Source organism: Geotrypetes seraphini, chromosome 5, assembly GCF_902459505.1.
Source record: "Geotrypetes seraphini chromosome 5, aGeoSer1.1, whole genome shotgun sequence".
NCBI classification, from domain to species: domain Eukaryota; kingdom Metazoa; phylum Chordata; class Amphibia; order Gymnophiona; family Dermophiidae; genus Geotrypetes; species Geotrypetes seraphini.
In genome coordinates this window covers 77,413,616-77,439,066 of record NC_047088.1, presented here as the reverse complement: position 1 = coordinate 77,439,066, position 25,451 = coordinate 77,413,616, and the positions used below count along the sequence as shown (strand labels likewise).

Genomic DNA, 25,451 nt, shown 5'->3' with positions numbered 1-25,451 from the left:
CTTGACAGCTTAACACTTGTATTCTCTTTGGTCTGCTTGTTTTAACAATTAAGGAACCAAAACAGAAATGAAGTGTATCTTAAAATAAATTTATGAAGTGTTTTTCTGATAGCAATAAGTCAATTACATGAACAATATGTATTATTTATAGCAATTTTGAAGCACTGATTTTTAAGGAAGGATAAAATCTGTTTAGAATCTTATCTAAGAGGAAATTTTCATATAAGGAAGTAAAGAAAGACAGCAGAATTTAAGTTAATATATAGCAAAGGTCATTGTAGGTTAGCAAGATATTACACTAGGTAGGCAAATTACTTTTACCACATATTTACCTCATCCTCACTCCATCACTCTTCTGTGTTCCTGAGAAGCCTAGTGGTTAGTGTGGTGGTCTCAGTACCTAGGGAGCAGGGTTTGATTTCCACAATAGTTCCTTGTGACTCTGAGTAAGTCATTTGATCCTGAATTTCCCCAGGTACAAAATACAAGGGGCTGCTGAAAAGTTCTCAGCCCAACCAAGGGCTATACACTTAGTCCAGCAATTTTCCACTTTTTTTGTTCCATATTTTTCAGACAGAATGAAAAAATTGGAAAATCACTAGACTATGGGGCTCATAATAATAAAAAAAAAAAAACCACATCTAAAAAGTGGCCTAAATGGACGATCAAAAAGCCTGATCTAAAACCAGCTTAGGCTTTTCCCCTGCCTCTAAACGCACAGAGAGACAAGAGGCATTTTTAGAGGAGGGGAAAGGGCGTGAGGTGGGACGACCTAGACCTAGGCATGCAACAGGTATAACCAAAACTTTAGGCAGGTTTCCTAGTCGGCACTTATACGTTTTGACAGACCAAGTCAAAACAGGTATAAGTGCCGAAAAGGGGCCGCTGAGCTAATCGTGGCTGCTGCAATCAGCTCAGCGGCCCCAGCAACCTGCCTACCCCCTACAGCAATGATCGCAGCAGGAGAGATGGCTCATCTCCCCTGCCACGATCCACCCTTCCCCCCCCAGATATCGGGGCAGGAGGGAGCCCAAGCCCTCCTGCCCCGTGATCCCCAAACCCCCCCGGGCCGAATCCATTGAGGCTAGGAGGGAGCCCAAGCCCTCCTGGCCCGTGACCCCCTCTAATCCCCACCCCCCACTAAAACACGGGCAGGAGGGATACCAAGCCCTCCTGCCCTTGACGCAACCTCCCCCAACGACCGCCCCCCCTGAACCCCCGATCGCCCCCCCCCCCCCACCGACCCCACAACCCACAGGAGGAGCCTAAGGCTTCTGAGCCTATTCTGGTTGGCCCAGGCACCTCAAGCCCCACCTGTGGGTGGGGTTTGAGCTGCCTGGGCCAATCCGGCCCCATTCCTATGCTGGCTGGCCTGCCGGACGGGCGGGCTTGGCACCCGTCCATCCAGCCAACATTTTTTGAGGTACGGGGAAGGAGGTAGGGGTGGGGGGATCGTGGGGTCGGCGGGGGTTCGCGGATCGGTGGGGGGCTGATCAGGGGATCGGAGGGTGGTCATTGGGGGGATCCCTGGTATCCCTCCTGCCCTAATTTTAGTTGGGGGTGGGGGTTAGAGGGGGTCGCCGGCCAGGAGGGCTTGGGACCCCTCCTGGCCTCAATGGATTCAGCCCGGGGGGGGGGGGGTTTGGGGATCACGGGGCAGGAGGGCTTGGGCTCCCTCCTGCCCCGATGTTGTCGGCAAGGTTGGGGGTGCCATGGGGCAAGAGGGATTGGGCTCCCTTTTGCCCCGATGTCGTCAGGGGGGGGGGGGGTTGGGGTGGACTCTGTAACTGGTGTTGTTTTTGACAGACACCGGTTACAGAATCCAGCTTTTAGGCAAAGGACTGATTCCTTCTTTGCCTAAAAGCCCGTGTTTTGGACATTTGGGGCTTAGGATTTTTTGGGTTGATTATATGGTATAAGTTTAGACGTAGTGGTGGTCTGGGTGTTTAAACAGCTGAACGTAGAGGCAGGCCATTATTTTTTTTAAAAACTCCTTTTGGACGTTTTTTTTTGATAATGAACATTTTCCCTGCTTCTACTTTCAACATTTAAGGCCTTAGGCCAAAAGGGGACTTAGACGATTTTTTTGGTTTTGCCCCTCCACGTGTATAGCCCTCAATGGAGACTGCCCCAACTTTATTGGTTGGGCGGAGAACTTTTCAGCAGCTCAATCACAATACACACAGACCCAATCTGGATCACAGCAAGTGATTAATCTTTTATGAGAGAAAAAGGGTCTCAGAAACCTGCTCAAGACCAACAGTGTTCATAACCCATCCTGCATTTTAATATAAATCATAGGTATTTGTGAGCAGTATTAAAGCATGAGTTCAGTTCTTAAGGATTTAAATCTACTGTATCATTATCTGGGATTTTGCTTATTGTTCCCATTGTATAAGCTGACAATAGTTACCACATTATCTGGCTCACACTCAGTTTTCAGAAATAGAACTTGCTATTAGCTTTTCCAAAGTAAACAGTTTATGCAATAAATACATTCCATGCATTTCTTTTGTAATGCAATTCTTTCTGAAGTGTTATTTAGCTGACCAGACTGATTTCTTATTAAAACAGAACTACATGATCTGCTAGTATTAATCAGTTACTCATTTATAGATGTGAAATAATATGACACTCAGTGGCTTAGTAAAGTGGGGGCAGGGGGCGGTCCGCCCTGAGCAAGGTCTGTGTAAGGGGCATAGGCACCCATCTTCCTCTCCGCACACCCCCCCCCCCCGCTTCTTCCTGACCCCCTAGACACTCACATGCGCCCCTTCCCTCGTACCTTTTTAATTTTCCCTGTGCAAGCAGCATTACAAACTTGCTGTGTCGGTGTTGCCTCTCTCTGACCTCACTTCCAGGCCCCGGGCCTAGGAAGTGATGTCAGAGCGATAGCTGACACAACGCAGGCAGCAAGTTTGTGATGTTGCTCGTGCCTGCTAAATTAAAAAGGTACGGGGAAGGGAAGGGGGGCATGCGCTTGGCACGGGGAGGGATGGTCAGGAAGGAGGGGGAGAAAAGATGGCAGGGTGCCACCACCCCAGGCACCACTCATTCTCGCTACGCCACTGATGACACTGCAGTCTAATTCTAATTCACTGAAAAGAACTAAGCTGAAAATAATACAGGATATGTCCTCACCTCTGCCGATGCCATCCTGTTAAGGGAGTCATTCCCAATTCAGTCCTCAAGACATACATAGCCAGTCTGGTTTTCAAGAAACCCACAATGAGTTTGGCTACAATACTCAGATTCAAGTCCCTCCTATCTGTGCTATTCTCTTCCTCTTCCAACTCCAGACTCCATCCCTTCTATCTTGTTGCCCAAATCTCTATGGTGGGCTCTGTCTCTGGCAGTCTTCAAGTCCAAGTTAAAAGCCTACCTCTTTGAGACTGCTTTCAACTCCTAACTCCTCTCACCTTGGGTTCTACATCCCCAACCCTATATGTCATGTCTATCTCTCCAAGTTAGATTGTAAGCCCTTCTGAAAAAGGGACCGTCTATTAAGGGCTCCTTTTACTAAGCCACGTTAGGGCTTTAAAGCGTGGAATAGCGCACTAGACCTTAACACCAGCATTGAGCTGGCATTAGTTCTAGAAGCGTAGTGCGCGGTGTAGCGCATGGTAATTTCTTGCATGCGCTAAAAACGCTAGCACACCTTAGTAAAAGGAGCCCTAAATGTCACTTGTACAGCCTTTCAGCACTATACAGTAGATGTGATAAATTGTGGTAATAGTAGTAGGCAGTGCATGCAAATTTATGCAGAAAACCTGACCTGCTGTGTATGTTCTGAGGACTGAATTGAGAACCTCTGCACTAGATCACTAATCTCCCATAACTTTATAGCAGGGGTTCTCAACCCAGTCCTTGCATGAGATTTGCATGCAGTGAAGGAAGTGCATTCAAATTTATCTAATGTATATTCATTAAAGGTATGTTGAAACCCAGACTGGCTTGGTGGATCCCAAAGACTGAGTAGAGATCTTCGGCTCTACAGGAAAAATCTTGTATTTTCTCATGTATACCAAAAAATGCTCCATTGCCAATGTCCGCCGCTGTCGCTTAAAAATTATGGCAGGAGGGATTCCCACTCCCTCCTGCCATCAGGCCGACTTCTCCCCCCCAAAAAACAAACGGCAGGAGGGATGACGACTCCCTCCTGCCACCAGACGCCCCCCTCCCCATACCCGTTCTCCTCCCCGTACCTGTAAGGGAGCAGGAGGAGTGCTCAGTCCCTCCTGCTCCTATGCCTCCAGCAACGCATCAGGGCCTTAGACCCCACCCCGGTGCATCATGTGATGCATGGGGAGGGGCTTAAGGCCCTGATTGGCTCAGGCTCCTCAGGCTCCTCCCTTGGAAAGGGCCTGAGGCCCCTGAATCAATCAGGGACTTCCTTAGTGAGTAGCCTAAGGAAGTCCCTGATTGGCTATTGCTTTGGGGGGGAAATATCAGTGCCATTAAAAAAAAAGAAAAAGAAAAACCCAGGCAGACCTATCGGTAACACAATTACCGACAGGTCTGCAGCAGTCGGGTTTGACAATAGTGAAACCCGATGCAAAATAGCCAAACAATTGTTAGTGAATCAATCGCTTGGCTATTTTCCATGGGGTTTTACTAATTTGCATGAGTGGATCGGATGGGATCGTAAACTAGGCGGTGGGCCGTTTTGTGAATCTAGTCGGAGTTGGGGAACGTTACAGGATTGGAAGGTTTAGTGAATCTAGCCAATAGTCTACATTGAGGGCTATACACTTTGTCCAGCAAGTTTACAATTTTTTCATATCATAGGGAAAACAGCTTATGAAAAAACTGTAAACTCGCTGGACGATGGGCCGGATTCTACAAACAGCTCCAGTATCAGTGGCCATCTAAAAAACAGCTGCCAATCTCATGTCAGTCATGCAGCCACACTGTTTGTAGAATTGTGACTTCGTGAAAGGTAGGTGCCGAAAATGTACGGTAAGGTTTTTCAAGGCTTACATTTCTGGTGCCTACGAGGGGCCGCTGGAAAGTTCTCAGCCCAACCAAGTAGAGAATGATGTGGAGCCATAAAACTTACATGTTATTCCACACTTTTCTTGACATTTTTTGCAGGCCAGCATTGATCAAACAAATGTCCTTCTTTGTTCTCTTTCCTATACCAAATTGTAGTTCCTCCCTTCATTTCCCCCTCGTCAAAAGTATGTCTGTGATTCTCCCTCAAATTGTTTGTCTCCCCCTTATTTTTATTATACATCGCTTTGTAATCAATGAAAAAGCAATTTATCAAATCCTAAATAAACTTGTAACTTGATATCATTGCATACATGTCTTTGAAAGAAAAAGAAGCAGCATAGCAGAATGAACATGTGCAGTTTTGAAGTACACATATCAGATCTTTAAAAGTGAGTCTTATTAAAAAGCAGACCAACATTTTTCCTCGGATATGGTTTCTCCTACGAATAGACTATTTTATTTGAAAATACCTAGGAGAAATACCCAAGATGGTGATGTTCCAATGCAATCTTCTGTTGGACTTGAAAATCAGAGATTGGATTTGAATAATTTATCTGATATTTTGGAGCAGTCAGTGACAGAAAAGTCTTCAATGAGTTACTTTAGCTGCTGCTTTTGTTTTTGAATAAGATCTGAATAATATCATGAAAATGTATTTCCATATTTCAAAAGCTCTCTTTTTTGGTCAGAAAATTTGGGTCTTCCCAGATGTGACTAAAGTGATGCAAGAACACCGGAAGGTTTTTTAAAATCCTTAAACAGGAAGTTTTGGATCTGGGGGCCTCATTTAAGTTGTTCTATCCATGTAAATGCCCGATACATTTGGATGGCTTGAATTATGTTTTTTAAAAATTTTAATTCCTGAACAGTTGAAATATTGTATTAATCTCAAGAAGATTGTTTGAAGTCAAGAGTAAAACGGTCAAGTAAGAGATATATCGCTGGAATTGTGTAGATTGAGATTGGTAGAAATCTGGAACGCTCTTCCGGATGCTGTTATAGGGGAAAACACCCTCCAGGGATTCAAGGCAAAGTTAGACAAGTTCCTGCTAACCAGAACGTATGCAGTTAAGGCTAGTCTCAGTTAGGGCACTGGTCTTTGACCTAAGGGCAGCCGCGGCTGGGCACGATGGACCACTGGTCTGACCCAGCAGTGGCAATTCTTATGTTCTTATGGCTGCATTATACATTCCATTTATTGTGAACTCACTCCCCTTTTATTGTAGACTATTTAGGAGATAATAATTTTCTTGGTTTTTCTATTTTTCTTTTTCCTTTGGAAAATTAATACTTTCCATGTTGCTGTAACAAGTATAATCTTGTGATATGTTTATTGAAAATGAATAAATAAATAAATATAAAAAAAAAAAAAAGCAGATCAAACGGATTCAAACATAATGTTAAAATGCGCAGCAAAGGACAATATTTACATACAACATAGAGGACAGCAACATCATCTTGTATTTAGTCTATTTCTTGGTAGATGTCTGGCTCTGCCTTTCAGCTTGAGCGATTTGTAGAGAAATCTGCTAAAAAGACTCAGCCATGCATGTTATATATACTGTATTCGATTGAGGATATCTTTCTCTTTTTTTTTTTTTTTTTTAATCAATAGCCCAACAGTTTGTATGACATTATAGGTCAAGTTGAAAAAGTTGGGGAAGGGGCAAGGTTAAGGGCTAAAGCTTGAGTCGGGTGGGTTTTATTTCTTCAGCCCTTGGGAAAGAAAACTAACGTCATCTAGGAAACTTTTCTTAAGGATATGCCTAAGGTGCAGAAACGAAAACAAACCAGTACAGCAAGCAACCAGGAAAGGAGCGGGAGGAAGAACTCAGGAAAATCCAATTGCCGTGTATGATACCAAAGGAGGGTGTGGGCCACTAATTAAGCAGGGCTCCTCCTACAAGTGAACATCTCCTATAAAGCTTGTCTCAGGAGGGGAAGTGCTATGAAACAAAGCTGACTTCAGTAACTCTGGTGGAGCATCCCTCCAGAACAGGTGAGTCCTCTGTCAGTGCTTTATTCAGAATGTTGCCTGTTGCTTTATATGCCTGAAAGGAGCTGCGTCTTTTTTTTTTTTTTTTTCTGTGTTGTACTATATTATCATTCATATTTGCCGTGGTATACTTTTCCCTTTAAGGCTTTTATATTTATTTAAAGAAGCTTTGACTTGCTCTGGAGAAGAGTGGTTAGAGCTCCAGACTCAGCACCCAGGGATTGCGGGTTCAAACTCTGCGCTGCTCTAAATGACCTTGGGCAAGTCACTTAATCCACCACTGCCCCAGGTATATTAGATAGATTATGAGCCCACCAGGACAGACAGAGACAAAGCTTGAAGTACCTGTAAGTAAACCACTTTGAGTGTGGTTGTATAACTACGAAAAGGCAGTATACAAGTCCCAAACCCTTTCCCCTTTCTGGGAAGCTGTTTAGCACAACAAATCAGGTTACATGTTGAAGAGACTAGAAATCTGTATTTTCATATAAGGTTGCTTTACCACACAATAACTGTTAATACAATTGTAGAGAAAAGAACATTGTATATCCTGAGCAGGAAAGCTGGAGACTTGGCCATAATGTTTGTTATTATCTCCTGTCGCCTGATAAAAGTCAATTCTTTCCAAAGATAAAAGTCCTTTGGAAAGCTTTTAAGTTAAAATATAATGGACCTTTTCTTTCGAGAAGCATTTAGAGTTAAACAGAATCTGAAACACAAATGGACTTGAAAGGGTCTGGGCTCTGAGCCAATGAGGAGAGGGAGCAGTAGCTTTGAGCAAAGCAGGCACTCCTAGATCTGTTTTCATAACTTGCCAGACAGAACTTTATTGCTGTTGTAATTTCTTTTATAGAACTCCTAGGAGCTAGATTTGTCCAAATATTGATTTTATCTGACTATTAACTCCTTAGCTTTCTCTTTTAGGGGTCTTTTGACTAAAGTGCACTAACAGAATTAGCACAGGGATAATGCTAAGAAGACCATTTTAAACCTTTGGGCTTCTTAGCATTTAGCCTGTGCTAATTGTTAGCATGAGTTAAATCCGTTAGCACATTTTAGTAAAAGGACTCTAGTATATTGTTTAGCTAGGAGTTTACAGGGAGAGCTATAAGACTTTCAAAGCCTCAAAGGGCTAGATTCACTAAGCAAACCGATCGTGTACCGATTGGTTTGCGAGCCCTTTGTGACCAAATTTCCCTCCAGCCCCATTCACTAACGCCTGTAGCGATTCGATCCCGACCCTCCCATGCAAATTAGCAAAACCCCATGCAAAATAGCCAAGCGATTGATTCACTAACAATTGCTTGGCTATTTTGAATCGGGTTTTACTATTAGCAAATCCGAATGCTGCAGACCTGTCGGTAACTGAGTACGCAGCTGGGCCCGACCGCTTGGGCTGACCTGAGGTGGGCCATTCGTGGGTGAAGCGGTGGGAGGGCGCTGTCGGGCGGGGCCGGTGTGTCGGGCTGGTGGGTGGAGCTAGTGTAGGCTCTCCTGCCTTCCCTGCTCTGCCCTGATCTCTCTTGCCTGCTCGCCGAACTCTCCTGCTCTCTGCCGCCGTTCCCCGCAGTGCAAGCCTGCTTTAAAACCATGGACTTGCACTGCAGGGAACAGTGGCAGAGAGCAGGAGAGTCCAGCAAGCAGGCAAGAGAGATTGGGGCAGCGCATGGCAGGCAGGAGAGATCAGGGCTGAGCCCTGACAGCAGTGACAGGAGGCTGCTTCTCCTGTCACTACTGTCAGGGTGTGCGCATGAGCGGGGATTGCTCTCTAGTGATCCTGGCCGTGGGTAGGGGTCGTGTTAACAATCGTCCCCATTTGCATGCAGGTCTTTAGTGAATTTGTCGGCCTGCATACAAACGAAAACGGATCGCACACGGATTGGAGGGTTAGTGAATCTAGCCCAAAGTTAGGCGTAATGTACAGAATAGTGCTTATGCCTGGGACCCACTACTAATTTTAGGCATGTCCATTTGTGCCAACAGAAATGTAGCACAAATTCACATGCTATCCTTTATTTTATAATTACACATGTAACTTTGAGGAACATCCTCAATCCACTCATGACCTTCCCATTTCTTCACCCCTCTTTTTGGCACATGTGTAAAGTTTAGGTGTGAATCCCATGCCTAAATGTACTCACATAAATGTAAATTAAACTAATTAATGCTAATTGCTTTTAAGAAACCAATTATCTGTGCTAATTGGCTTGCTATTCAATTGTTATTTATGCTGCATGTACCTACATTTCTGAATGCAACTCAAAGCACCATATAAAACATTCGGAGATTAATGTCCAATTGAAACTGTGTATTTGTCTAACATTATTTCACTGGTATTGCTTGCATCCACCCTTCTGTTGATCTTGGCACTGGTTAAGCTGATCAAAGCCAGGAATTTTGATGACACTCTTTTGTACAATTTACAATGAGCTCTAAAAACATTGGATGCCAGTTCACCAGTTCACTACACTGTTAGGCAATAGGCACTCCTGTCCTGGATTTATTATTTTTTTTTTTACTGCATACTGACCTGGATGTTGTTGCATATTAAAAGTGGTTTTATGGTGACAGAACACCATGTCAGTGACCATACTGCAGGAACAAAGGGACGTAAATGGCGCTGTTATTGGTGGCCGCCTAAAAAAACAGCAGCCAATCACGTCAGTCACGCAGCGGTGCCATTTAAAGAATTGCAGCTTTTGTCAAAGGTTGGCACAAGAAATGTAGGCCAGGATTTTAAAGGTCTATATTTCTGGTGCCTACCTTTGATGAGAATCCCATCTACGGAGTAACTTTAGAATGCCTAAGGTCATTTCTGGTGTTAACTATGCCTAATTTGATCTTAGGCATTTTAAGGTGCCTCTCTAAACACAATGAAAGCAACATTTTTTAGGACCTATATTTTTTTTAAGCATTTTTAAATGGTTTTTACCAATTAAGTTAGATACCGGTAGGGTACCTATCGGCGCCTAACACAAGGCACCGTTTATAGATTATAATCAGTGGCAGGACAAGTGTAAAATTCAAGATTGAACTAAAATTTCTAAACTTTTCCCAGAGAAGTAAATTTAGGAAACATCTAATCATATTCAATTTGAGTTTGAGTGTTAAATGATTCACTGGAACTTGCAGCAAATATGTCCACTCTGGATCACATGAAATTGGTGAATCTGCTTGAAATATGAGGCAGATTCACGAATGCCAGGATTTTACATTGGCTATTTTTTTGTGTTTAGAAAGTCTTACAAGCTAGATGCCTGCCCAATTCTTGCAGGTTTGTTAAACTAGTTTGTGGCCTCTCAACACTTGGAAATTGGATTTGCTTTTGGGATCTTAAAATCCTTCTAAAATATTCCATTAACCAGAGAAGGCTGAGCTTCTAAATTTATGCTCCTAAGGTATGCTCTTAAATTTGTGTCCTATTTTCAGTTGAAAATTCATTTTAATTCATGAGCACATAAGTTAATCTTTAGGCCTGATATTCAATTGTTCTGATTTAAGAGCCTACTGTATAAGCCTAATGCTGAAAATCAGTACTAAGCTCCTAACTTCTTTTTCTCACCCTAAATCCACTTCTCTTGCCATGTACTTTTTATGATCCTATATTTAGGAGTTTGCTGATATTCTGAGTACAATGTTAATCACTCAGTCCTAGTGAAATGTTCAAGGAGGCTAATTTATGAGCATAACGTTCAAAGTTAAGAGAATAAATCCTTTAAATATCAGTTTAGCTGGCACTGACTCAACATAATTTAGCTGAAGAAAATACTGCAATCTTAATTTTTGAATCAGCATTACTGTAGTGTGAGTTAGATGGGGGTTGGGAGAATTTCTTGGGTTTCTGACCTTTCACATCAGTGCATTAGTCTCTTGGAGATATGGGCAACATACAGTGAGCTACGCTTAAGTGACAGGAGATTACAGAAATTTGAGGAACACAAAAAATCAATTAGGACTTATTGTTTATTGTTATTTAATATACTACCTCTCATCTGGAGGATAAGAAAGTACCTAATATGCCCAAGGATATGATGACATCAAGGGATTACATATGTATCATTACAAAATATTTTCAGTATATGGGGTATCCATTAAAAAAATGGCCTCTTTCCCAATATAATTCAGTGTTCAGAGTGTTCTCTGTTTTATGTCCTTGAAAAACATAACATTTAAAAGTTGTATTCATAGTTATTGGTACAGCTTCTGCTTTCTTTGGCAGATCCAAAATAGGTCCTGTCATCAAATCTATTTCAGAATCTCCTAAATGCTTTGAGGTGACCCCTTTAGAAATTTTAGCACATTCATGATTCCTGATGAAGTTCCAGAGGTGGATTATGCTATTAATATAGTCATTACTCATCAAAGCATGAAAGAAGGATTATGCCTCTGAAATCACACATCTGGCAAGAAAGTTATTTGTCTGTTGAATTCAAGAGTTAGAACTGCACTAAGACCTTTTAAATACAATCCAGGTATATTATCACTGACTGCATGTCTCCTACTGCAGATGATCTAGATAGAAAAGGACCTAAACAAAAAGCACAGTTTTACAAGTTTGATATTAGTGTTTAGAAAATTTGGAGAATGCATTTTGGCCCTGATTCTATAAACTGGGTCTAACTCCTAGGCGTCGTTGACTAGGCGCTGTTTATAGAATCATGCCTAGTGGTGCCTAAGTGTTCTTAAGCACTAGTAGGCATTGAATCCCTAGGTGCACTATCTTTAGCCCAAGGTTTCCTTGGCCTAAATGAGTATGCCTAAGGTAGGCGTCTACTGGTGTCAGGTCAATCCACACCCAAACTCTGCCCTGGATTCATCCCTAACCATGCCTACTTGCCATGCCAGCACCAATAGTTGCGTTGTTGTAGAAGCCTACCTCAAAATGGTAGGCTTTTAGTCCCAGATTCTGAAAGCAGCACCATAATCGGCAGGCATCTGAAAAAATGGCACTGGTCGTGTGCCAATCCAATTTCTGGCCTGTTTTCAGAATCATGACCTGTATCGAAGGTAGGCACCTGAAATGTAAGTGAGGGCTTTACAGGCCTACATTTCCAGGCCCTACCTTCGACATAGAATCACGCTTAGTGGCACTGAACGTCAACCCTGCCCATAACCACACCTCTTTTGTTCAACGCTGCTAAGCATAAGAACATAAGAATTGCCGCTCCTGGGTCAGACCAGTGGTCCATCGTGCCCAACAGTCTGTTCACGCAGCGGCCCCCAGGTCAAAGACCACTGCCCTAAATGAGACCAGCCTCACCTGCGTATATTCCGGTTCAGCAGAAACTTGTCTAGCCTTGTCTTGAATCCCTGGAGGGTGTTTTCCTCTATAACAGACTCCAGAAGAGCATTCCAGTTCTCCACCACTCTCTGGGTGAAGAAGAACTTCCTTACATTTGTACGGAATCTATCCCCTTTTAACTTTAGAGAGTGCCCTCTCATGCTCCCTACCTTGGAGAGGGTGAACAACCTGTCCTTATCTACTAAGTCTATTCCCTTCATTATCTTGAATGTCTCGTTCATGTCTCGTTCATGTCCCCTCTCATTCTCCTCTTTTCAAAGGAGAAGAGGCCCAGTTTCTCTAATCTCTCATTGAACGGCAACTCCTCCAGCCCCTTCTGGCACCATGTTTTGTAGACGCCTACTTTTTTTCTTTTAATTGGTTTTTAATGGTGCGGTAAATTACCACACTTTTAATAGCCAATTAAAACAATTAGCTTAGGTGCCAGTAGAGTGCCTAGTAGCGCTATCAGAATCCAGGCTTTACTGAATTAGGTGCCTACCAGCAAATTAATTAAAAAAATGTTTAATGGTGCTTTCAATTATCAGTGCTGATTAAGCCAATTAGATTGGCTAGGCATGATGATCTAGGCGCCTAACTTCATGTAGGGGATAATTCAATAAGGAGCCACCTCAATTTAGATGACAAGAATGTGTGTAGCGTCTGGTATTCAAGTTATGACAGCATATTCAGCAGTCTGATTTTTAACATGGAGCTTTGTGTGGTCATCAGATTGCTAAATGTCTGTCTTTACATTTATGGTGTATGGTTTATTAAGAACTTATATACTGTCTCTCGAGAACTTTGAGACAGTTTACAAAGTTAGGGAAAAGGAACTGCAGTACTGACAGGAAAGGCATCATTCATTCAAAAGAGATAGGCAAAAAAATATATATACTGATAAGGATTTATTTTCTGTGTTTCCATGGAAGAACTGAAGCTTGTGGCCAGAATGGAAGGATTTGCTGCCGTGTTTTACAGTGAGCCTGCTGTGCTGGGCCTTCTTGCCAATGTTATTAGTGCTTTTCTCGTGGCTCTGCAGAACTTTGCTTATTTCCACACGAACATCAGAGCTGGAGGGATAGAAAACGTGCTTGCAGGTGAGTAGGCATGAGAAACTAGCTCAAATCGTGCATTAGCCATGTTTCTGAACCTATATGCTTAGGACAACACAGCTAAATAAGGAGGCTTAATTTGTTAAAAAGAAAGATATCTGTAGAGAATCTATTTCCCTTGAAAATGAAGAGACTGATATTTAAAGATAGCTAATCAGATAAATGCTGGTGAGAGGGATATTCAGCGGCACTAACTGGATAACCACCGCTGAATGTTACATCTGACCCCTTTATCTGATCATGTAGGGTAGACTGGGTGGGCCATTTGGCCTTTATCTGCCATCAGGTTCCATGTTTCTATGTTTCTACCCTTGACATTCAGCATCACTCGCTATGCAGTAACTGCACTGAATATCTGGATAATGTGATCAGTAGGGGAACTTATCTGGATAGTAGGATAGTATATCCATCCTAAGTCATCCACAAAGTGGATTGAATATTGCTACTAACTGGATAGATTCTGGGATAGCCTTTTATGGTCCTAAATGATCCAGAAAAAGTATCTGAATAATGGACTGAAATACCACCATCAGGATAAGTTCTGTGACTACCTTGATGCCACTCGCACTTCAGTCTGGCATTATCAAGTCTGTACGGATATTCACTGCTGTTGAATGTCCTATTCAGCAGTACGTATCGGAATAGCAGGTGATGATATCCGGATAAATGCTTTTGAATATTTATTCAAATATTTCTATCGACCTTAAATATAGTAATACCTCATATAGCACGCAGTGTGATAATTATTTAATTCTTTTATTTTTTTTTTTTTGTCATTTAGGCGTTCACCTCATTTTGATTGGAGGACTGACACAACTTGTTGCTGGATTCCTTTCTTTCCGGAAATATGACCACCTAGGAAGTACAGCCTTTATTGCATTCTCAGCTCTGTGGAGTAGCTATGGAGCCACCCGTATCATTTTAGGAGCCTATTCTCCCTTAAGTAACATTACCCACATGTCTTATAATAGCAGTCATGACGTCCTCCCTGCCATTTCTCCTCTTCCTGTTAGTGAAAGCGCTGTTGCCGGGCTAGTGGCTTATATCTTCATCGCTCTCATTCTGTCTTTTTGCTCCGCCACTGTAAATTATATCATGCCCTTTGTGTTTGGTGCACTTACTCTTACTCTTATATTTGAAGCAGTTGGGTTGTTTGGTCAGTGGGCACTCGTGGTGTCAGGGACCTTAGAGCTAGTTATTGTGCTTTGCGGACTGTATGGTGGAGCAGCTCTTCTCTTAAAAGGCATTACCCAAAGGTATGTTCTTCCAGGCTTTGGGAATGCACTTTTCAATGTCTTGCTGTTAGGGTCAGCCAATCGTACGTCATCTAAAAGCATAGGCGAAGAGAAGAAAAAGAACACAAAATATGCTGAGCCCATGCCCTTAGGTAATATAAGTGACACCATTTCTGCTTTCATCTTTGCTTTCTACTGCTTTGGGTATATGAAGGTCTTCTATGTTGGAGCAGTTTGGGTTACAATCAGTGCCATATCTCAGCTGTTTGCCAGTTACTACAGTTACTTGAGGGATGATGTTTATTACACCACCAAATTTGGCCTTCACAGTCTTTATTGGCTTGTGAATTCTTGGGAAAATTTTGTCTTAACTGTTTTCATCCAGTCAGAGAATGTGCACCAAAGCAGGGTGGGAATGATTGGAAGCTGGTTCTTTCTAATCATTGCTATCGTTTTTTGTTTGATGTCTATTAATAGGGACATCCTGGAAGTAGCTCACAATGCTTGCTTTGTTCTGCTCACAATTTCCACCATCCATCAAATTCCTGCTAGAGGGTCTTACATATTCTTCGGGGTTGCCTGCTGCATTTATACTGTCATTTCCTTGTATATCACCTTTGCAAGCCTCATTAACTCAATCGCTGAAAAGATTTTGATCCCTATTGGGGCCCAACTTACCTCAAGTGCAAAATTTCAGGCTGCACTGATAAATTTTAAAAGCTTCATTACACGGTCTAAGAAAGACCCAGATGATGCCACTTCTGAGCTCCCTGATGCCTTGTTCTACATCTGCAATGGTCTGTCTTCACTCTCTGCCATCCAGGGAACCCTTAGTGATCCCATTAGAGCCCATCTTTCCATTCCCTGGGTGCTAATACCCGGAGCCCTCTTCCAGCTATATGTATCCAGGATAGTTGTCCAAAAAGGAAGAAGATTTGGATCCGTTATGCCATTCTGCTATGCAGCAATTTGGGCCACGTGGACCTGGCTTCGATTTGCAGGTAAAATTGCTGTAGAGATTTCTCAAGCTTACTATAGAAATGTTTAATAATTTTACACACATAAAGGTCAATTCTATAAATTGGTGCCCTAGTGTAACTAGGTTTAAAAACAGTATGAATCCTGGGGTGGGGGAATGCACTATATTCATGTTTGTGCTATAGCTGGTATGGTGCAGGGGTTGCAGAATTATGAGAGACATATTAGCACAGGCATAGATGTGCCTTTTGGTTGCCCTGGTAACCAGGGTAAACATTCTGGTTGCTGCTGATGCCTGGCGTTGTCCAGATGTTTGATGGATGCATGCCTGAAATTGGCTTGTTTTAGAAAATTAAGGTAAAGGTAAACTGAAAGTTTGGAAGTCTAATTAAAGATTGAGTTTCACAGGTTTACAGTAGGCTAGGTGGGCTTGGTACTTGAGTACCTAAATAAATTCATTTAAACCATTCTGAGCTCCCCGGGGAGAAGGATATAGAAAATTGAATAAATAAATAAAATTTTATTATGGAATACTAGCATAAGGTCAACATTGGCACGCCCATGTTTAAGCACACTCTCTCCATGTTAATGGTCGATGTACAGTAAGTTGACATATGTAGGTGCACTGAATAACACACATATGGCCTGCCTTCATTATATACTCCCTTTGAAGTTAGGTACTACCTTACAGAATATGGTCTAGTATATATAGGTGCTTAACTGTCAATTAATGCTGCCTTTGACAGACATAAGGGGCACCTTTCTCTAGGTGCCACTTTATAGAAATGCTTCCATATTGAAGAGGCACCAAAAGAATAGTAACATATACAGTAGAGCTATTCTATAAATAACTACAAATTTAAGTGCATGCTTTGCTTTTTGAAACATGCTAGAAAAAGATTCAAAGTAAAAATGCCTCTACAGAAAATTCCCAAACCAAAGAGGTTGTGATGTGGTTAGAAATCTGCACACGTTCATTAAACTAATGGAGAAATGTTTTGATTTTGCATCTTAACTCACACAATATAAAAATAAACTGATCTTCACCTTGCAATAAATATCCATCAAATTGAAACATCTTATGGAGTCTTTTCCTTTATAAAGCCCTTCTCCTTTATAAAGCCCAGACTTTTCAGATTATAAAACTGCCCTATTCTTGTCCCTGAAATAAATTCTGCAACAGAATTTTCTGCATCTTGATTTAATTTTTTAAAAAGCAAAATTAAGAGCTTCTTTTACAAAGCGATTCCCGGTACAGCAAATGCAACGAAGTCCATAGGAACTGAATAGGCTTCTTTGCATTTGCAATGTGGGAATTGCTTATATAAGGAGCCCTAAATATATCATTCCAAACTGTTTTTGTTATGTTCCATGTTGCACTTGAGGCCTGCCATTATAATGTATGTTTGTGTCTTGCAGGTCACTTATTAAACATTAGCCCTGATAATGATGGAGGATTCACAGTGGGAGCAATAACTTTCCTGATTGTCAACCTCTTCTTAATGGCCTTATGTAAGTCAACACATGCATCCAAATGAAATAGAGTAAAATCAGCCATGAAATAGGTACCTCACATACATTAATTCTCAAAGAACAGGAGCAAAAATGCTTTCTGAAAAATCAGAGGATATGTGCTCACGGCCCAGGGTGGACTGGAAAGAGTCAGTGGTCAATTTGCAATGATGGCAGGCAGTGGCTGAATCTAGAGTCCTTAAACCTGGGTTCTGGAAGAATCCCTAGTGCTGCTATGACCATGGTTTGATTTCAGCTGACGCTGGCTGTTTTTGATAGAAGCTGAAAATGTGTGTGTTGCCCTGTTTGTCTCTGAACAAGAGTTGCCTTCCCCCCCCTGCCCAACTATAGGTGTCCCACTCGGGCCTATTGTACAATTCTTGGCAATCTATAGGTATAGTCAAAGCAAGAGTGATCCCCAGGTGCTCCTGCCCATGATAGCTCTGCTCTCCAAATGGCTTCTATCACCTCTAGTGGTAGTCTCATGATACAGTCTCAAGAAGTCACAGCAGCCATTTTGAGAGTAGTGCTGACATGGCAAGAGTGACTGGTGATTACTCCTGCCCTAATTATACCACCAGACCACATGGTATTGTAAGACAGTATGGACCACCATTGAGGCAGGTATGCTAGGGTGAGGGGTCTGGGCCTACTTGGACAAAGGGGTAGGTGGGGGCCCTCAGAGGGGGGATGGACAGATGAATTATGCTGCGGGCAGGGGGAGGAGGGAGAGAAGCAGAATTCATGATGAGGGGGTTGGGAGAAGGACTGGGTCTTGGGAGGGGGCATGGACCTTCCAGGGGGTAGGGAGGGATGGATTTTTCCACAGGCTGGGGGAGGAGGAAGGCAAGAGGGGCCATGATCAGGGGATTTAGGAAGGGGTTTGGGGTTTTAGGACTCTTGTTTTTGATTTGAAAATAAAAAAATTTACACAACCAGCCCAATATTCAGTCAAGGCAGCCTAACTACTATGCAGCTCTTTAGAGAAAGGCTGTTACATGATGACAGACAGCACAAGAACCTAAAATGAGGCATTATTTGGATGGGTAATTAGAATTATTATTGGCATTGTTGGTGCTCCTTAAAATGCTTATCATGCAAAAATTAATGTTTTTTGTTTTTATTTTATTTTTTCACAGCTTCCTATGCTAACGTGGTTTTGTTCTCCCTGACCTTGGTGATGGAAGTTGTGATTGTTTGTTTTCTTCTCTTTACGATAGACAATCTGCCTCTACCGCTTGAAAGTAAGTAATACCTGGACACCAACAAGCATTTAGATTACATTTCAGATATTTTATTGCCAGTTTGCTGCTACCAAATAACTTAATTTAGGTTTTATTTGTACTACATACTGAGCCTTTTCAAGCAGTGATGATATCTCAGGTTTTCTGTTTGTCTTCCAGTTGTAATGTTGGCCATCTTTGCAACCATCTGCATTTATGGAGCAGCAGCGTCTCTTGTAAACTGCATATTCAACAGGGACCTTCTTCCTATAGGACCACCTCTCTTCAGGGTGAGAATGAATTACTTGGAAACATGATTTGAGTATGGAGAGTTCATCAGTTTCCCTAAAATATTTTAATTAAACAGTAAACTCACCAGGGTGTGAGTTAGTTATAAATAATTAAACATGCATGGCTGTTTCATGTCATTGTCTTTTTCATTACTATTTTCTGAAATTCTATTTTGCATGTTGGGGTCTTTCAGGAAGTGAAGAGCGAGAATACAACAGAAACCTCAGAGTCATGCATTTGTCCAGATTCCCGTCGAACTAGTGGACTGAGGACCATTGCAAAGCAGTTAGATGTTGGTGGCGTATGCGGCATTCCCACTGACACAGTGTATGCTCTGGCTGCTTCTTGCAAACATCCTGAAGCCATTGAAAGGATTTATACTATTAAGGTATGGAAAATGTATTGGGTTTGTTTACTATCACATTTGTCCAGGTGTTACATATAAGAATTTTATGATGTGCTTTGTTTGATTGAAGGAATCTGTTAACTTGAGGTGAACTTCTTCAGACTAGTAACACTCTGGCAATGACTTTTGGAGATGCAATGTAAGACCAGAAAATAGAGTTAGTTCAGTCAACTGCAGAGTCAGTGTGCTAAAATTTATTTAATTATTGACATTATTAACTGCCTTTATGAAGAGATTCACCCAAGGTGGTGTATAGCCACCTTGGGTGAATCTGTTAAAGGCCAGATTCTATAATTGGTGCCTAAAAAGATATAACAGGGTCTAAGGTTAGGTGATATAACAGGGTCTAAATTTAGACACCTATCACATGTCAATCATGCATACCAGCGCCTAACCAAACTCAGGTATCTGTAATGTAGGCCAGGGTTTTAAAGGTCTACATTATAGGCCTTTATATAATTGTGCCTGGAGGTGCCTAAGTCTTTCTCCACCCCTAAACACGCCTACTTTAGTGTTAGGCACTGCTATGCAATAGGTACTGCATAATAGGTGCCTATCTTTTATTGAATCACACCTAAGAAGATAGGCACCTATTTCCCAATTAAATTTTATTTTTTTAAAATTATGAGTTTGTCAAAGCTTATTATTGAAGCCAATCTACTAATTAAGTTGGGTATCTAACTTTAGACCCAGTTATAGAATTTTTCCCAAAATGAATTAAGAGGCCAATTTTATAAGGTATTTCTGTATATGAAATAGCAGTTGATAGACTATTCTATAACATGGTACCTTGAAAGGCTAATTCTATAAAAGAACATATGTGTCTTCGTTCCATTATGGATGTAGCCCATAAATAGAAGCACAAATTATTAGAGATGGAAATTCATTTGCAACGATATGGGAAATATCAACATGTCTCATGCTGTTGCATATTATTATCAAATGAAAAAGAGCAGGCAAAACATGAAAACATGCTTTAGCTTATGCTAATAATAATGCAAATTCTTTGAAAAGAGTGTATATTATTAGCAAAGAGAGCATCCATTGTGTATCCACAAACAATTGTGCACATGCAGATCTCTGTGCATGCACACATACTGGCATATTCTATAAAAGATGTCTAAAATTAGGAGCCTAGAATGGTTTGTCTAGCCAATCTAGGCACCTAAATTAGGGCTCCTTTTACAAAGCTGCAGTAAAGGTTTCTGCTGTGGGCTCTGACGTGTATATATATATATATATCTGATTAATACCTTTTGATTAATAGAATTACCCTCCACTTATGATATGTTGTGAAGGTGCCAATAAATTAGCATGAGATAGTTTTAAAATGAAATCAATAATAATAAGATAATGAGATTCAAAACGATATAAATAGATCATTATCTATTGGATAAGCAAAAAGTAGGTATTCATGCTGATTTGTAAATACAATCATGTAAAAATAATAACTTAGCAGCTCCCAGAAATTAAGATTAAGATTTTATTATGTCGTATTATGTATATACTCTACCATTAGCCTAATTTACATATCATCAGCATCATCCATTTTAGTATATGGTCCTCTATGAATCTGAATGCATGGATCCAGTAAATGCTGTGGACATCTATTTGCTGCTTCCAAATAGCACAAGATCTACAGAATATTTTTGTAATAAGCATTTCTCTCTGTATTTTGCAGGATCGACCCTTGGAAAAGCCCATATGCATTTGCATTTCAAACCTAGACCAGCTGCGAGCTGTTGAGCCTCCCTTCAGCCACTTGCTCTGGGAATTCATGGAAAATGTTTATCCTGGAGGTGTCAGCTGCATAGTTAAGAAAGAGGAGTGGCTGAAGAAGTTGGGTGAGTTGTTTAGCCTGTTCCTTTCATACTGCAACTTTGTTCCCACACTCCCTTTGTATTGAAGCCATGATCATTTCTTGTCACACACATCTTTTCATAGAGGACAATTCACATGACATACTTTAGTCACTGATGAACTTTCCACTACTAACATAAATGCAAGCACCTGAATGAGGCAGGTACCCGTATAAATTATAGAGGGCCATTTTCGATAGGACATCAAAGTCCTATTTTGGACTTTTCCCACAGTTGGAGGTAGAGGAACGGCCATTTTCAAACAGGACACCCAAATCATTTTTTTTTGTTTGAAAATCCCCTGTTTGGATGTCTTGGCTGCCAAAACATCTAGGCTATCAGGACGTCTAACTTTATTCATGACTTTTGACCACATGAGCCATAGAGAGGAGGTCCATAAGACACTCTAACCACTACATTTATGGTGGAAAACCCACCAAAATCCTACTATACTGCCATATAAGTTCCACCTATTGGGGTGGGAGACATGTGGGCATAGTAGGTTTGGGTGAGGGGTGTTGGAGAAATCACTATAAATTATAAGGAGGTTATAGTGAGATGTATATCTGGCACCTTTTGTCAAGTTCACAGCAGTGCCTTCTATTGGCATGTCTATGTGGCCCCCACTGCTCTATTGGCATGTCTATGTAACCAGTCGATTACAATGCTGGCCCCTCCCACATTCAACTAGTCTAGATTTGGACATTTTCAATTTTGATTTTCTGTGAATCAATTGGGCAATTGTAGCAAAACATACCTTATACTGTCTTGCTGATAACTCCTGAATCCCAGTTCTGAAGGGCTCCCTCCAAAAATGAGAGATTGGTTAAGAACATAAGAATTGCCATACTGGGTCCACCAAGCCCAGTATCTTGTTTCAAACAGTGGCCAACCCAGGTCCCAAGTACCCAGTTAGATCCCAAGTAGTATAACAGAGTTTATGCTGCTTATCCTAAGAATGAAGCAGTGGATTTCCCCAAGCCATCTTAATAATGGCCTATGAACTTCTCTTTTAGGAAATTAGCCAAAACTTTTTTAAACCCTGCTAAGCTAACTTATTTCACCACATTCTCTGGCAACGAATTCCAGAGTTTAAATACATGTTGTGTGAAGAAATATTTTCTCTGGTTCTGTTTTTGCTGACATTGCCATCTAGGCTGATGTTGACTACTGGGAATGCATATTTCCTCCTACTTATCAGAACTTGACTAGTGATTGGAATGTCATTGAAATCTAATGTATTATATATGGAAAGTCAATATTCTATACCCATATGTATTCTATGAATGAAAAAAAATCAGCTTATTCAACAAAGGAGTTTTGTGTGTGTCTGTGCATGTTTGTCAGCCTTTTACTTATATTTCTATGCCTCTCTTTAATAAGGAGTTGGACCAGCATATGACCGAGTGGGGACCAAAGATTCTATCATGATCAGAGTACCTGACCACACTGTGACTGTCCACCTCACAGACATGACTGGCCCTCTGGCCATCACCTCAGCCAATCCCAGTGGAGAGAGCGACAGCACACACCATGACATGGTCATCTCGTAAGTATTTGCTTGTTTAATGAACACTTTTAAGAATAATTACCATTAACTGAAGTATATTTATACTAATGAGGTTGAACAACAGCTGTTCCTGTAGAACACTCAATACACAACGGTGAAAATTACTCACACAGTTAAATCATTTCCTTTGATTTCCTGGGTTAATCCTCTCATTCTGCAACTACACTGACCCAGTTCAACAAGTTATTGCCTCACAATCCACTAAACCTCAATTAAAAAGCCACTTGGCATAAACCAAAAATGAAAGTGAAATACCACACAGAGGAGCAGAGCAGGTCGGAAAAATGTAATTAAAGGATCAATGGCACAGGGCACTTTTCCATCTATTTTCCTTCTTTGATCTCTCTCTGTAGGAGAAAGTCAGGCCTGCAATTAGATATTGCAGGAATGATGGAGCTTCCTCCAACAAAAACAGTAGGGAAGGTCATTTTAAAAGGTGTTTCCATGAGTAACACAATGGATTACTCACAGAGCTAGGTTTTTATAGTATTATTTTCCTGAAATAAGCTTAAATTTATGTACATGAGGTCAGATTCTATAAACGGCACCATTATTGGCGGGCGACTAAAAAATGGCTGCCGATCATGTGTTAGTCATGCAATAGCACCATTTAAAGAATTGTGGCTTTTGTCAAAGGTAGGCACAGGAAATATAGGGTGGGATTGATACTTCTGTGTGTATTTTATGATACATGTGCATATGACTAAAGCTTGTTAGCCTACTCATGCAAAAAGTTCTCCTTGATTCCACAATGGATATGCATGAGATTGATTTGCATGCAGTGCTAACACTGTATACAATTAGATCTCATGCATATTCATTGTGGAAACCTTGAAAACCTGACTGGATTGTGGCCTTCGATGACTGTGGTATCTGTGTCATAGGCAGAGGAACAGGTTTGGCACTACAGCCATGACCTAGCTAACATTGGCCCTCTTTTACTAAGCCGTGGTAAGGGTTTCTACCGTGGCCTGGAGTGCTAAATTCTCTGATGCTGCTCCTACGCTCATAGGAATTTGGTCTTTTATCCTTAAAATTACCAGATGTATAATTCCTTAGCTTCTCTCCCTTACTAAGTACCTATTAAATAAGATAGCATTGCCTTTTCTTCCCTCTCATACCAGACGTTTGAGCCATAAATTGGATGGAGTGCTATGTGATGGAGACACCAATGAAATAGTGGGCTCTACTGTGGTCAATTGTTTAAGAATAGATGAAGGTAAGTTTCATATATTCATTGTATTCATTTCTACAATTTAAATCAACATCTACTTATTCTTTGATCATGACATGGGTACCCATGTTATAATTGAACTACCACATGCACTAGGATTTCTCAATGCTATAAAATACATCACTTTCAGATGCAGGTAGTAATATGTATTTCCCTGTCAATTCTATGGCTTTGATTTGCTCATCTCACACTTCTGTTTTTACTCAAAGATCATAACATTCTTGATCTCCATTCTCAGGTATCCTCAGCATAGTGAGAGAGGGATGCGTCCCAGCTGCCAAGGTGATGCAAATCTTTGAAAGGCTGAAGAACACTCCAGAGTAAACGTGAAAAGACTTCCGAGCCTGATAGAGAAACTGGAGAATTATCCTGCTTCCATTTCAAAGTCGATCTATAATGTTCCTTTCTCAATTTGTCTAGCTTCTGAAATGGTTGTGTCTCGATTGTCCATTTGCTTCTCTTTCTTTTCTCTAAGGTTTCAAAATATCTTCCAAAATATTCTATATGGGGAAAAAAAGGGAACTATAGCAGGTTCCCCAAACCCAGATATCTTGTTAAGCAGTTTCCCCCCTAGTTGTAGACCCCCAGATTCTCTATAGGTCACCCATGTGCAAACTAATTATTTAATGAGCCATTAACAATTAATAATAGGTGTTAATTGGCTCTTATTATTTGGGTTTATGTGCAGATCTGCTCTGCACCCTGGTCTATAAATTTTAGGATGTGCCACTCGAAAAGGAGTTGCATGAATGAGTCAGGAGTGTTCCTGGAATTTAGGTGCAATATTATAGAATAGGGTCATTTATGTACCCAGCCGCCCTTACATGCATGGCCGTATTTACAGTATACCAGGCTGCACAGGCATAAGTGCTCACACCCAAAGTTAGGCATGAGATTTGTTCTAAGCTAGTAATCTGCAAAGTACACTCTGTCCAGTGCGCCCTTACTACTTTAGAACAGATCTTTCTGTCGCCGTACTTTGGGAGCCATTTGTAGAATTTTACCCCCAAATGGGAAAAAATGTGTAGCCAAGAGGCCTTATATTAAAAATAAGAACACAAAAAGATCAATCCCAGTCATGAAACTGATGATATTAATTGTTGCTTGAATATATAGAAACCAGTGCAGAAAAGGAAATTGATAACCAACAGCTGAGTGACAGTTCGGTTCTTATTCGGTATATTAGACGAGGAGCAAAAACATTTCTACACCATATGGATCATGTTTCCTCTGAGGTGCCAGTATCTATTGTTATCTCCTAGTGGCCTTCAAGCCAGAGTTTCTTTGAGGGGGTGAGCTAAATTATACATGTCCACTGTTTAAATTGCATGGGCTCACAGACCAGCTTCAAGCCTGCGTTCTCAGAAGGCACCCCTTGTTTCCACATCTGTGCATTGTTCAAGGATTAATTCCCCCCACCCCCACCCCCACACTCCCTCAAGCATGATTCAAATAATCATCGAGTAATGGCTCAGAGTAGCAGTGTGGCATGCTGGAGGGAAGCCCTGACTTCTTTTCCTACACATGTGTGAACTGGAGTGTTTTGTTTTATTTAAATACATGCTGTCGTCCTTGTTTGTTTTCGTTGTTTTAGCTTCCCAGTAATGTGATAAAGGGGCGAGAAATGGAATATTATAAGTTGTGAAATTCTGAAGACAAAGTGAAGAAACCATAAAGTATATGAGGGCAACTCAATAAAATGGTGCCTAGAGGTATATGCCATTTTTGCATATCAAAAGCACCATTAATTTACAGT

The 25,451-nt window shown here is 41.2% G+C and overlaps 1 protein-coding gene across 1 annotated transcript; it reads left to right on the top strand.

The window, feature by feature from the left end:
• The first annotated feature begins 6,799 nt into the window (after positions 1-6,799).
• Positions 6,800-24,648, top strand: LOC117361363. The gene is made up of 11 exons (XM_033946573.1): positions 6,800-6,994; positions 13,205-13,372; positions 14,169-15,623; positions 17,020-17,112; positions 18,252-18,356; positions 18,516-18,625; positions 18,820-19,014; positions 20,714-20,876; positions 22,275-22,440; positions 23,586-23,680; positions 23,934-24,648. Exons 2-11 carry the CDS (start codon positions 13,225-13,227, stop codon positions 24,017-24,019), a joined length of 2,616 nt encoding a protein of 871 aa, XP_033802464.1. The 5' UTR covers positions 6,800-6,994; positions 13,205-13,224; the 3' UTR covers positions 24,020-24,648.
• The last annotated feature ends 803 nt before the right edge of the window (positions 24,649-25,451 follow it).